The 13,190-nt window shown below is 38.6% G+C and overlaps 1 protein-coding gene across 1 annotated transcript in view; it reads left to right on the top strand.

Annotated features, from left to right (window-relative positions):
• The window catches only part of SLC13A1 (solute carrier family 13 member 1), a 76,902-nt gene that overhangs the window by 34,543 nt on the left and 29,169 nt on the right, over positions 1-13,190 (top strand). The window contains exon 7 of the mRNA XM_055589511.1: positions 10,636-10,793. Within this exon, the coding sequence (XP_055445486.1) occupies positions 10,636-10,793 (158 nt within the window). The remainder of the gene's footprint in view (positions 1-10,635; positions 10,794-13,190) is intronic.

Genomic DNA, 13,190 nt, shown 5'->3' with positions numbered 1-13,190 from the left:
CTGCCAAAGAACCAACTTTTGGCTCTTTTGACTCTATTTCATGTTATACATTATTAGTTTCTTCTTTTTATTACTTTGTTCTGTCTACTTCATCTTTCCATTTAGTTTCACTACTTTTAAAATATAAATTTGCATTATTTGTTTGAACTTTTTCTTCTCTTCCAAAGTAAAAATTTGAGGAGACAAACTTTCTTCCATTTCTTCCACTTTACTTGTATTCTATATTTTTCAGTTTTTTGTGTCTTCTGATTTCCATTATATTAGTCTTTGATCCATGGGCTGCTTAGATGTATGTTTTAAATTTTGAAATAAATGAAACGTTTGTAGCTACTTCTTGTTGTTTATTTCTAACATAAATTCCCTGTGGTCAAAAGCTTGTCTGTATGACATCAGTTCTAAACTTGCTGAGGCAGATTTGTGGACTAGCCATGGCCAATTGTGATAAATATTTCATTTTACTTAAAAAGAACTGCATATTTTCAACTTATTGGGTGCAGTATTTTCTAAGCCTTTTAGATCAAGTTTGCCAGTGTGATTTTCAAGTTGTCTGTGACCTAACAATTTTTGTCTGGCTAGCCAGCAACGAATGCAACTGTTTTGTTAACATCTCCCTCTATGATGTGAATATGTCTATGTCTCCTGATCTGTCAGTTTTGGTTTCTGTGTAATTTTAGATTATTCAGATTATGTTATTACATCCCTATCAGTTTAGAATATTTATATATTCCTGGCTAAGTATGGCTAAATGGCTTTTACCATTTTGCCTGTCCCTTTTAATCAATGGTTGGAGAAGGCAATGACACACCACTCCAGTACTCTTGCCTGGAAAATCCCATGGACATAGGAGCCTGGTGGGCTGCAGTCCAAGGGGTCGCGAAGAATCGGACACGACTTCACTTTCACTTTTCACTTTCCTGCATTGGAGAAGGAAATGGCAACCCACTCCAGTGTTCTTGCCTGGAGAATCCCAGGGACGGGGGAGCTTGGTGGGCTGCCGTCTATGGGGTCTCACAGAGTCGGACATGACTGAAGCGACTTAGCAGCAGCAGCAGCAGTTTAATCAATGGTAATATTATGGAATCTTAGCGTTTGTCTGATGAAAGTGTAATAGCAATACTAGCTTTCTTTAAGCTAGTGTTTACTTGGCATTACTTCAGTCCTTTCAGTTTCAATAGGTCTATGTCCTTATACTTTAGATGTTTCTCTTATAAAAAGCATATTATTGGCTTTTGCATTTTTATTCAGGTTAGAAAATTTTGCCTGACAAGATTGATCCACTTGAACTTTCTGTGACTTTATAAGTTTAGAGTAATTTTTAGTGCCAGATTTCTATGTTTTTCAAGTAATTATTCTTTCCATCTCTCTTTCCTGCATTATTTTGCAGTTGTTATCTTTTTGTTCTTTGGTTTTTTTATATAATCCTACACAGACACACACACACACACACTTGTATTGATGTCCTGTGCTGCTATGTTATTTATATTTCAGTCATTTTTTACCACTATAAAAGAGCAGAATCTTTTTTTCAATAGCATGTATGTTTTGATTTTTTGTTCTTCACTAAGAAATTACAAAGGAAGTTTCTAAATACTTAAGAGGATATAACATTTTGTAAAATAAATAATGGATTTAATTGATTTTCAGCATTGATGGAAACAGAATTTTTATGAAAAGTCCTGTTTTGTGTGCTAAATTTTAAATATCTATTCATTATACTATTACTATTCATGTATAAACTAACATCTTGATTCACACTATGCATCATAATTCTTTAATAACTATAATGGATAGAAATCCACATTCAAGGAATCTTACTGATAGCTTCAAATTTGTTACCAGCTCTTCTGAGTCATTCAGGTTATTGCTGATTAGATCCTCACCAGATCTTCATGAAGAGTTTACATCAAGGGCAGGAGAAGGATGTCCTCTTACATTTTCTTGTGTTGTCTTCATTCTTGGGTTTTTTTAAGTAACTTCCTGTAGAAATCACTTAAAGCCAGAAGCACATTGTGGAAGGACTGGTTGAATTAAAGCTAGAAAGGATCATTTGTCATCCCCTCAACCAAGACCGTATAAACTCAGCACATCAAGAGTGAGCAGGGTTGCGTGGCCCTGCTGCCACTGTCTATGCACTCTGGGGCTTTCCTTTCCTTTCCCTGTTTTCTCCATCATCCCCCAGTGTGGATCCCATGGAGCCACGACGGTCAATCTGTGCAAGAATTATTAGTCAAGAATCATTTATTTACTTGTATTTTAAAGTTAAAAGAGAAATATCGCCTCTTCCAATAAGATGGCAGATTAAATAGGTCCATTTACCTTCACTCTATCCTGAATCTCATTAAAAAAAGAACAGACTTTTTAAGGTAAAGTCACAATTATAAAAATGTCAAGTGAGAAGATGACAGCAAAATCACTTTGGAACCTGGAAAGTTAAAGAATAGGTGGGAAATGCCTCAATTAGTCAATGAAAGTGGAATTCTGGTCAACAGTGAGGAAAGAAAATAAGCAATCTAATTTACCTACCAGTAGCCCTCAAAGTTTTTAAAATGTTGAGAAGTGAGGGTATTTAAAAAATTGTTTAAGAAACAGTTAAATACACAATTTTCTTCCCCAAGTCTCCATGGAAGCAGCTGTTCCTCCTCCACCAAATAGAAGTGTAATCTTTAGACAGGTGACACAGAGGGTAAGGAGAACTCGATGCAGTTTCGAATCGGCGATAATTTCATGATGAAAACAGAGGTACCGACTGACCATTTATATGTTGAATGGTGAGAAGCCTGCCTTCTACGCTGCTAGCCCCAATAACCAGACCTATTCCCTCCTCGTGTCAGTAGGCAAGAGAACAGGGAGGTTTTTCTTTGGGCAATGCAGCCAGCATAAGAGAAAAAATGAAAATATATGGCATTGGGTTTTCTCCCCAAAACGCCCCAATCAGATGATACTAGATATGAGCCCACATTCACCAACAAATCCCAAAGCACATGTACAAGGATTCCAGCCAGCTTTTCACTGCTTTAAATATGAGCAAAGCACCAAAGTTCCTGGATATCTGAAGACAGCCTCAGGCATGGAAGGGAGAGACTTAAAGAAAAGGAAAACAGAAACTTGCAGGAAACAGACTGTGTGAAAAAGATGAAAACAGAAGAAAAGAAGCTATCATTAATATATTCAGAGAGGGAAACAAAGAATCTGCATTCATGAAATATGAAGGACATTCTATAATAGAGGAACAAGAAGAAGAACAAATATAAATAAAATAGGAAATAAATTTATAAAATCCTAAATACAATGTAAAGATATGAAATATATGTAGAAACTTTAGCATAAAAAGAATAAGCAAGATGAGAAAAGATAGGAGTTTCAGAAAAAGAGTAGAGAAAACTGAGAAGATTCTATCAAAATTCAAGAAAACTTCCATAATGGAAAAATATAATTTTTATGACAAGCTCCCACTGGGTACCAGCAAGATGGATGGGACAGATACACATAGGGAAGGACATTGAGAGTTCAGAATACAGTGAATGAAGAGAAGACCCTAAGAGTTTCCAGAAAGAGAGAAAAACCAATTCATTTGGATAGAAAACATAAATAACAGAAGACTTCTTTTGAGCAACCCTGGAAATTCACAGGCAATCAGGGGAGAATGCCTTCAAAAATCTAAGTAACATTGTTTACAACCTAGAAATCAATACCCAGTCGAACTATCAATGAAGGAAGAGAGTAGACTTAAGTCTAGATCGCTCCTTGCAGGTCTAGAGGAAGAAAGTGACTAGATGTAGGACAGACAGGAAAGCCCTGAGGAGATGTCTCTAAGACAATGGAATTGGTAGAATATCCGCCTGCAATGCTGGAGACCTGGGTTTAATCCCTGGGTTGGGAAGATCCCCTGGAGAAGGGAAAGGCTACCCACTCCAGTATTCTGGCCTAGAGAATTCCATGGACTGTATCATCCATAGGGTCACAAAGAGTCAGACACGACTGAGCGACTTTCACTTCACTGTGTTGTAGATTAGGTATCGCATCATTTTCTTTTTCGGAGAAAACATTTAAGCAACCAGGGAATATTTTGGGCTGATTTAGTGGTATCCACTTAGAAAACTAATCAAGTAAGCAGGGGGCACAAAACAGGAAAAGTAGTATATATCTGATTTCTCAGTTGTTAGTAGATCTCTAGACAACATTCTGAATGCTGAACTCTGCTCTAAGCAAAATTATATGATAGCCATAATTGGCGGGTGATGGAGACTTGAGAAGTGTTAAGTGTGTTCAGTGGAGGAGGCTGTGAAAGAAAGCTTAATTCTCATCATGTAACATAGTCGAATTTTAGCTCTAATACCTTCAACTGAGAAATTAAGAAATGGTACCATAGGAATAATATTAAAGTGCAAAAAATGTTCAAAAAGAGCTGGAAGATTTTAAACTTTCACAAGCAGAAAATGATTAGCAGGAACTAATATTTTGTGCAATTAGCCCTGCATAAACATTTAAATATAAATATAACCCATAATGGTTTTTTACCACACTCACCCAGTTGAATTATTTTGTACAGAGCAGTGGAGACTGGTATGCTGCTGCTAAGTCACTACAGTCGTGTCCGACTCTGTGCGACACCATAGACGGAAGCCCACCAGGCTCCCCTGTCCCTGGCATTCCCCAGGCAAGAACACTGGAGTGGGTTGCCATTTCCTTCTCCAATGCAGGAAAGTGAAAAGTGAAAGTAAAGTCGCTCAGTCTTGTCTGACTCTTAGCGACCCCATGGACTGCAGCTTACCAGGCTCCTCCGTCCATGGGATTCTCCAGGCAAGAGTACTGGAGTGGGGTGCCATAGCCTTCTCCTGGAGACTGGTATAGTCCATAGTGATTCCCTTACGCATTATTTTTTTTTAATTTTATTTTCTTTTTAAACTTTACATAACTGTATTAGTTTTGCCAAATATCAAAATGAATCCACCACAGGTATACATGTGTTCCCCATCCTGAACCCTCCTCCCTCCTCTCTCCCCATTCCATCCCTCTGGGTCGTCCCAGTGCACCAGCCCCAAGCATCCAGTATCGTGCATCGAACCTGGACTGGCAACTCATTTCATACATGATATTTTACATGTTTCAATGCCATTCTCCCAAATCTTCCCACCCTCTCCCTCTCCCACAGAGTCCGTAAGACTGTTCTAAAGCACCTGGGGTCGGTGTATAACATGCCCCCGGAATCCACAATCACTGCCACCAGGTGGCAATAGTGAGTTATATCTGCACCTGCAGGATTTCTGTTCTGAAAGGTCCCTAGAGTACTACCCATTTCGCGGTGTCTTAGGATTCTGAATTTAGTCATGTCCTGGACAAAATGTTTTCAGTTACTTGAAAGAAGTTGTAGAAGACGTACTCACAAGGTTAGTCTTAGATGTTATATATTGTGGGAACTACAAATGTATGATGACAGACTTGAGATTGAATAAAAATACACTAGGTTGCAGTTGCTGTTGTGAAAGCAATATGAAAAGCAATTAGAGGTAAAGTTTTGGGTATAGGTTAAAAAACTCAACATAAATGAAAAGTGTGTTCTGGAAGGCAAGATGACACAAGGGAAATCACTGAAAGGAAACTCAGATACACAGAAATCTGCTTCATTTCTGCTGTGACCGTTACGTCACATTGAGACTTATTTTGTTCTTCTGAAAATGTAGGTCTTTGTACCAGATTATCTCTAAATATCTGTACTCTATGATTCTTTTATATATTAAAAAAATTCTTTATTATTGTGGAAGATACAAACAGCATCAAGAAAGTAGCAGGCACTCTCATATCTTGATATATTTCATTTCAGTATAATTTCTTGGCACATGTGTATTTGTGGATAATTTTTTTATTTTTAAAAAATTACATCATTCTATACATTTAGTTTCATCTACATCTCTCATCAAGAAACATAAAGTAAGCCCTTTCCTGCTCACAATATATCCTTGTCTCTGTCCTTTGTCACCAGCGTGAGTGGTTTCCTCTGCCCACTTCATCCCTGAATGTCTCCAGCTTCATACCCTAGATGCTTTGCTTCTCCCTTCTTTGCTTTCATTTTTTTCCTATCCCAATTTGGAAGAAAAGATATCTCACACCACATAAATTCCTGCTCCTCTCGTAGATAAATGTAGTGATTAGTTCAGATAAATCTGCAAACATGTACTCCCAGGGTCTGAATCTTACTGTCTACCCTGAGTGACTTATTCCAAGTCATTTTAAGATTAGGGTCAAACACTCTAAAATTAGGGTCGAACACTCTTGAAACAACTGTCTTGAGCAGGTCAATTTGCTAAGGACTCTCCTACTCCTTTTTAGAGTTTCTGTACCAATCATTGTCTTAATTAGTGGCTCATTTCAGGCTTTCTTAACAGCTCTATTTTCCTGCCCATTGCTCTCTACTACTGTCCCTATGGTTCTCAATCTTTGCACCTTACTACAGTATCATCTTTTCAAGCTTTTCCTCCCACCTTCAATCTTTCAGGTATCAGAATCTTTTCCAGTGAGTCAGTTCTTCGTGTCAGGTGACCAAAGTATTGGAGTTTCAGCTTTAGCATCAGTCCTTCCAATGAATATTCAGGACTGATTTCCTTTAGGATGGACTGGTTGGATCTCCTTGCAGTCCAAGGGACTCTCAAGAATCTTCTCCTAACACCACAGTTCAAAAGCATCAGTTCTTCGGCACTCAGCTTTCTTTATAGTTCAAATCTCACATCCATACATGACTACTGGAAAAACCACACCTATGACTAGATAGACCTTTGTTGGCAAAGTAATGTCTCTGCTCTTTAATATGCTGTCTAGGTTGGTCATAGCTTTTTTTTTTTTCCAAGGAGTAAATGTCTTTTAATTTTATGGTTGCAGTCACCATCTGCAGTGATTTTGGAGCCCCAAAACATAAAGTCTGTCACTGTTCCCATTGTTTCCCCATTTATTTGCCATGAAGTGATGGGACCAGATGCCATGATCTTAGTTTTCTGAATGTTAAGTTTTAAGCCAGCTTTTTCACTCTCCTCTTTCACTTCATCAAGAGGCTCTTTAGTTCCTCTTTGCTTTCTGCCATAAGGGTGGTGTCATCTGCATATCTGAGGTTATTGATATTTCTCCCGGCAATCTTGATTCCAGCTTGTGCTTCTTCCAGCCCAGTGTTTCTCATGATGTACTCTGCATATAAGTTAAATAAGCAGGGTGACAATATACAGCCTTGACATACTCCTTTCCTGATTTGGAACCAGTCTGTTGTTTCATGTCCAGTTCTAACTGCTGCTTCATACAGATTTCTGCATACAGATTTCTCAGGAGGCAGGTCAGGTGGTCTGGTATTCCCATCTCTTTAAGAATTTTCCACAGTTTGTTGTGATCCACACAGTCAAAGGCTTTGGCGTAATCAGTGAAGCAGAAGTAGATGTTTTTCTGGTATTCTCTTGCTTTTTCAGTGATTCAAGGGATGTTGGCAATTTGATCTCTGGTTCCTCTTACAATAACCCAAATCAGAAATAACGATGACTTAGAGGAAGTGATCGTGGAGATGAGAAAAACCAGCAGAGTCCAGACATTTTTCAGTAGATAGATTGATAGAATTTAGTGGGATGAGAATAAGGAGAATTTTAAGGACAAGTAATGTAGTATAGTGGCTGAGAGTGTTGTGGTATGAGACCTGCATGGTCTCCAAACTTAAGTCTGCCATTTCCAGGCTCTGTGACCATAAGCAAGCCACTCAGCCTCTCTGTGCTTCACATCTTCATATGTAAAGTCGGATAATGGCAGTACTGCTCTCATTATGTTGTAAGAAAAATGTGAATTAAAGCATTTGTTTGATTTTAACTTAAAGCAGTGTTTTTTATATACTCAGCACACTCTAAGTGTTTGTAATCATGGGGGTGGTAATGCTATTATCTTCTGTAGATGATCCTGAAGAAGAGGATTTGAGGAAGGAAAGAATGAGTTCGGTTTTGAACATTTGGGGATTGGAGTTTTATCTGAGACATTCAAATTATGTTGGACAGTCTGTTGGATTCATAGGTAAAAGGAGAAGCCTGGCTGAAAACAAGTTAGGTCGTGTGATTTTCTCTTTCATTAAGCCAGTGAAATGTATGAAAATCCCTAAGGAGAAATATTACTGTGAGAAGAGATAAGCAAGTACCTGTGACAGGGTTTTAGGAAACTCCAGGGTTTGTTTGTTTGTTTTTGGCTGTGCTGGGTCTTTGTTGCCGCGAGGGTCTTTCTCTAGTTGCAGCAAGTGGGGGCTCCTCTTCATTGCATTGCACAGGATTCTTATTGCGGTGGCTTCTTCTATTGCAGAGCACAGGCTCGAGGGCACCGAGCTTCAGTAGTTGCAGCACATGGGCTCCATGGTTGCGGTTCCCAGGCTCTACAGCACAGGCTCAGTAGCTTTGGCCAGTGGGCTGAGTTGCCCCAAGGCATGTGGCATCCTCCTGGATCAGGGATCCAACTCTAGTCTCCTCCATTGGTGGGCAGATTCCTTACCACTGAGCCACCAGGGAAGCCCAGGAAACTCCAGTTTTAAGGATGGATCAAGGAGAATGAACAGACAAGGGAGACAGAGGAACAGGCAGAGATGAAGAAGAAAAACCAGAAGACTGAAATATCACAGAGCCCAAAGAAGAGTTCTCCAGAGAGAAAGTGAAAGTGAAGTCACTCAGTCGTGTTCTGACTCTTTGCGACCCCACGGACAGTAACCTACCAGGCTCCGCCGTCCATGGGATTTTCCAGGCAAGAATACTGGAGTGGGCTGCCATTTCCTTCTCCAGGGGAGGAGTCATCAGCTCTTTTAGGTGCTGCTGACAAGTCTCCAGGGACTTTCCAGGTGGCGCTAGTAGTAAAGAACCCGCCTGGGAATGCAGGAGACCTAAGAGACACAGGTTCGATCCCTGGGTCTGGAAGATCCCCTGGAGAAGAAAATGGCTACCCATTCCAGTATTCTTGCCTGGAGAATCCCATGGACAGAGGGGCTTCATGAGTTATATGACTGAAGTGACTTAGTGTGAATCCACAGGAGAAGTCTACAAACCTGGCACTGAACAATAGCTACTGAGTTTGTAATATGGAGGTTATAAAAAATCATAGCAAGTGCACGTTGAGTTGATTGAAGAGAAAGAAGCCAGATTAGAAAGGTTAAAGAAATGGGATAGGTGAATACAGGCAATTCTTTTGTGTAGCTTGACAGTGAAAATGGACTTTTGTAATTAAATAGAGGAGTCTTCATTCCAGCTAATGAAATGAGGTTGCTTTTTTTTTTTTTTTTAGCTAAACGTGACTGAAAAACTCTTGACTAAATGAAGTGACCCAAAAAGTTATAGATTCTATTCCAGATTTCAACAATCTGGATAGCAACAATCAGACCAAGAGAGTGTGTTAAATGGGGCACAAGTGAGAGAAGGAATGAAGTTGCTTTTGTCTTGCACCTTAAGAAGTTCTATCCTAAAAATAAAAAAATTAGAAAGAGTGATTTTTTTTCAGATGGAGCCACTGTAAGATGTGATGTCCAGGAATTAGAGCACAGGCTGACTGAGGAAGAGCAGATTGAAGGTCTCTGAAAATGAGATTTTTAAAAAAAATCTGTAAGGCTGGGATCTCTGAGGGGTATTCATAAAGATGGTCCAGTTATCCAGATGCTTGATAAGATTTTCAGGATGGAGGAGTGTTGTGGGCCAGATGGGAATGTCATCTTAATTGATAGCAGTGGGTGATCAGGAGATCAGAACATCCTATTTAGAAGAATGGGCAGGGAAAGAGATAGCCAAATGACATGAGCTTAAAGAAAAATTGATTTATTCTCATGTCAGTAGGAGATTAATGTTCTGAAAGAGGGTGGGGAACAAAGAGGACACTGACTCCATCTCTCAATGCTGAAGCATAAGGGGTTGAAAACGTTCAATTTCAGAAGTAGTGGTATCCTCTGGAGAGGACCAGTTAAGATGCCAAAGTTGAGAAACACTCCCAAAAGAGATTTAGGAATTCAGTGATCATGTACCACCAGTTCAGAGGGAAAACCCTGGAAAGATTTGGGAGCACTGGTGAGAAGGGAGGAAAGTAGGTAAGAGCTGGCTCAGGAATAAGGAAGAAGGATGAGTGAATGAAACTACATAAAGGTATTTATTTCAGTGGTTACGCGTTTTTTCTTGTTAACATTTCTGTTGATGGAAAGATAAATGCTGCATTATTGGGCTGCTCTGACAAAATACCATAGACTGGGTGACTTAAACAACAGGAATTTGTTTCTCCCAGGTTTAGAACCTGAAAATCCAAGATCAAGAAACCAGAAGGATTAGTGTCTGATGAGAGCTGTGACCTTAGGTTGCAGACAGCTGCCTTCTCTCTGTGGTCTCACATGGCAGAAAGAAAGAGAGAGAAATCAAGCTCTTTGGTGTCTCCTCTTGTAAGAACTTTAATCCCATCATGCCAGGGCCCCACCATGATGATTTCCTCTAACCCCATTACTTTCCAAAGTCCCAGTCTCCAAATACCATCATATTGGGAGTGAGGGCTTCAACATTTGAATTGGGGGTGGGATGGACATAAATATTCAGTCCATAACAAATGCTATGACTGCTTCTTATGATCACAAACAGAGCTCTTCTCATGGTACATTTTGTTGTTGAACAGAATTTAGACACAAATTCTGGAAACAAGTATCGAACAAAGAAGGACCACATGATGTGTAAACTTATGTGCTTGTGCATTGCTTATTCTTCGACCATTGGTGGACTGACAACAATCACTGGTACCTCTACCAACTTGATCTTCGCTGAGCATTTCAATATGTAAGTAAAATGATTGGGTTGATGATTTGGTAAATGGACAGCACACAAATTATAAGAATTATTCTTACCTGTTTCAGAGAATCCAGAGAGAGAGAGAGCTATGTTGAGTTAATCCTCCTTTGATCCCCACCAGGACTTCTATAGGTCTAGAAACCTTCCTTCTGCTCCTTCCAATAGAGTTAGATATGTAGGACATAGTGAATTAACAGGTGTTGGTAGATTCCAAGGTCAGCTTGGATAAAATAACCCCTGGGTAATCACTCTCACCAAACACGTGCGTGGGTTCTCAGTTGCTCGGTCATGTCCACCTCAGAACCCCATGGACTGTAGCCCAGCAGGCTCCTCTCTCCATTGGATTTTTCAGGCAAGAATATGGAGTGGGTTGCCATTTCCTCCTCCAGGGAATCTTTCCAACCCAGGGATCGAGCCCACCTCTCCTATGTCTCGAAACACAGAAGACACTTTTTATTATAAATAATATTGCAAATGGTAGTTACCTAAAGTGAAAGGGATTGTTTACATGGGACAATTTGTGTAGGGTTTATCAACTGACATTTAAACTTAAATGATGACTAGTAAACAGGATTGCTCATTACAGAAGATTTGGTGTTGGGATTGAAAAATATTTGAAGAATTGGGCAATTACAAAAAATAGTAACAAAGTATTCTAAGGACAGATATATGAATCTGAATATGAGTGGTGTGATGCTACTTCAGTGCAGAAAATTGAGAATCTTGGACACAGGACACTGGAGTTAAAAATTCCACTTTTTAGTCACAATAATAAGTAGTTCTTCCAAGACTTAATTTTCTCATATCTAAAATAGTCACAGTTCATATGAATATCATAAGAATTAAATAAAGTAAATTATGTAAAAATATTTGGTACTATGTAAGAATCATTGAAACAATAGTTTGAAAGTCCACAGTGTTTTGTGAGAGCTCAATCTGATTCTACACCCAAGGTATAATTTCAAGGACTAAGGACAGATAATTGTCAGAGTTTCTGGGAGGTGGGCAGTGTTGAGGATGCCATGGAACAAGATTAACAAGATTTTTCATAGAAAAATTCAGGGAAAACCATACTCTAGGAAGCAGAGTCACAAACTCTGTGAACTTTCTGAGTTATTTGCAAGATGTTCCAAGAAATTCAAGATTCAAAAAATGTCACCCTCCATTCTGGAAAGAATGAGAACTTATATACAAAAAACAACCCTAACAGAGCAGTTTAGGGACAATGTGACACAGACCACCGTGTGCATTTACTGTGTCTATGCGTATACGTCCATCATGTGTACTCCAATGACTGACTTAGAAAAGAACCTTAGAAAGACATTTGGTTTATAAGTGAGAGACTTCTGAAATTCCCAGTGCCAGAAAGGATTTATTCAATGCATCTCCTAATTCAAGGCAGGAAATGCACTTAATCCCTTTCTGAAAGCTAGACTTGTATCTTTTCTCATGAATCCCCCAAAGAAAGAGATTCTACACCTCAGTCCTCTCTATAAATCTTTTTCTGAAATTTAGACCAAGTTTTTATTTTTACTTTTTTTACTTTGTTGGTGTTAGAGAACTGCTGGTTTCCACCATTCCTGTGAAATTACTTGATATCGTCAAAATAACCATACTGAGTTTGCCCTTGGTCTTTGTGTTCTTGCCCAATGCATCAACAAAATTTTCTTTCTTTTATTTAACTGTTCCCTGGACTCTTTGAATGTATTCATCCATTTTTCAATGACAGATTGAGGGCATTGTAGCACTTGGAGCAAAATGTTTCAGTAACTATTTTCCCTAATTGTCTGATCTTGTAATTCTCCTAATCATGGGAATTGGGCCAAAACATTCTTTTTTAGAAAATGCTTAAAATATAATTAGAAATTTAGTGATTTTTTTCCTTCAAGTTTTCTTTAGCATTAAGAGTTATATGAAAACTGGAAAACTCAAAATATCCCTTCTTGATAGAAAATATTGAAAGAGAAGGGGCAAAACAACCTTATGTATAATTAAGAGCAGATGTATGAATCTGAATATAAGTTAGTGCTGTGATGTTCCTTCAGTGCAGAAAATGGGGAAGTGTGGATACAGTCAGGGCACTTGAGTTAAAAATTCTACTTTTCAGTCACTTATGTTGTGAATTTGAACAATAAAAAGTAAATAGCTTTACAAGTATATAGTAATTTGTATAATAAAAAGTAAATAGTAAATAAACAGACTAAGTATTTAATGAATGTTTTCTTAAATATTGACCCTAAAAATACAATAGCAACCCAAAGCAACATTGGAATGAAATGCATTCAATTTCATTGAAAAAAGTTCCAGAAACTTAAAACTACATGCAATTAAAAAAAAGGTTTATGTTCTATGTTCAGATGTTTGGAGCCAGAGAGAAATCATCCT

The sequence above is a fragment of the Bubalus kerabau genome, chromosome 8, assembly GCF_029407905.1.
Source record: "Bubalus kerabau isolate K-KA32 ecotype Philippines breed swamp buffalo chromosome 8, PCC_UOA_SB_1v2, whole genome shotgun sequence".
NCBI lineage: Eukaryota > Metazoa > Chordata > Mammalia > Artiodactyla > Bovidae > Bubalus > Bubalus kerabau.
The sequence above is the reverse complement of the archived record's forward strand: the minus strand, read 5'-3'. Positions and strand labels throughout refer to the sequence as shown.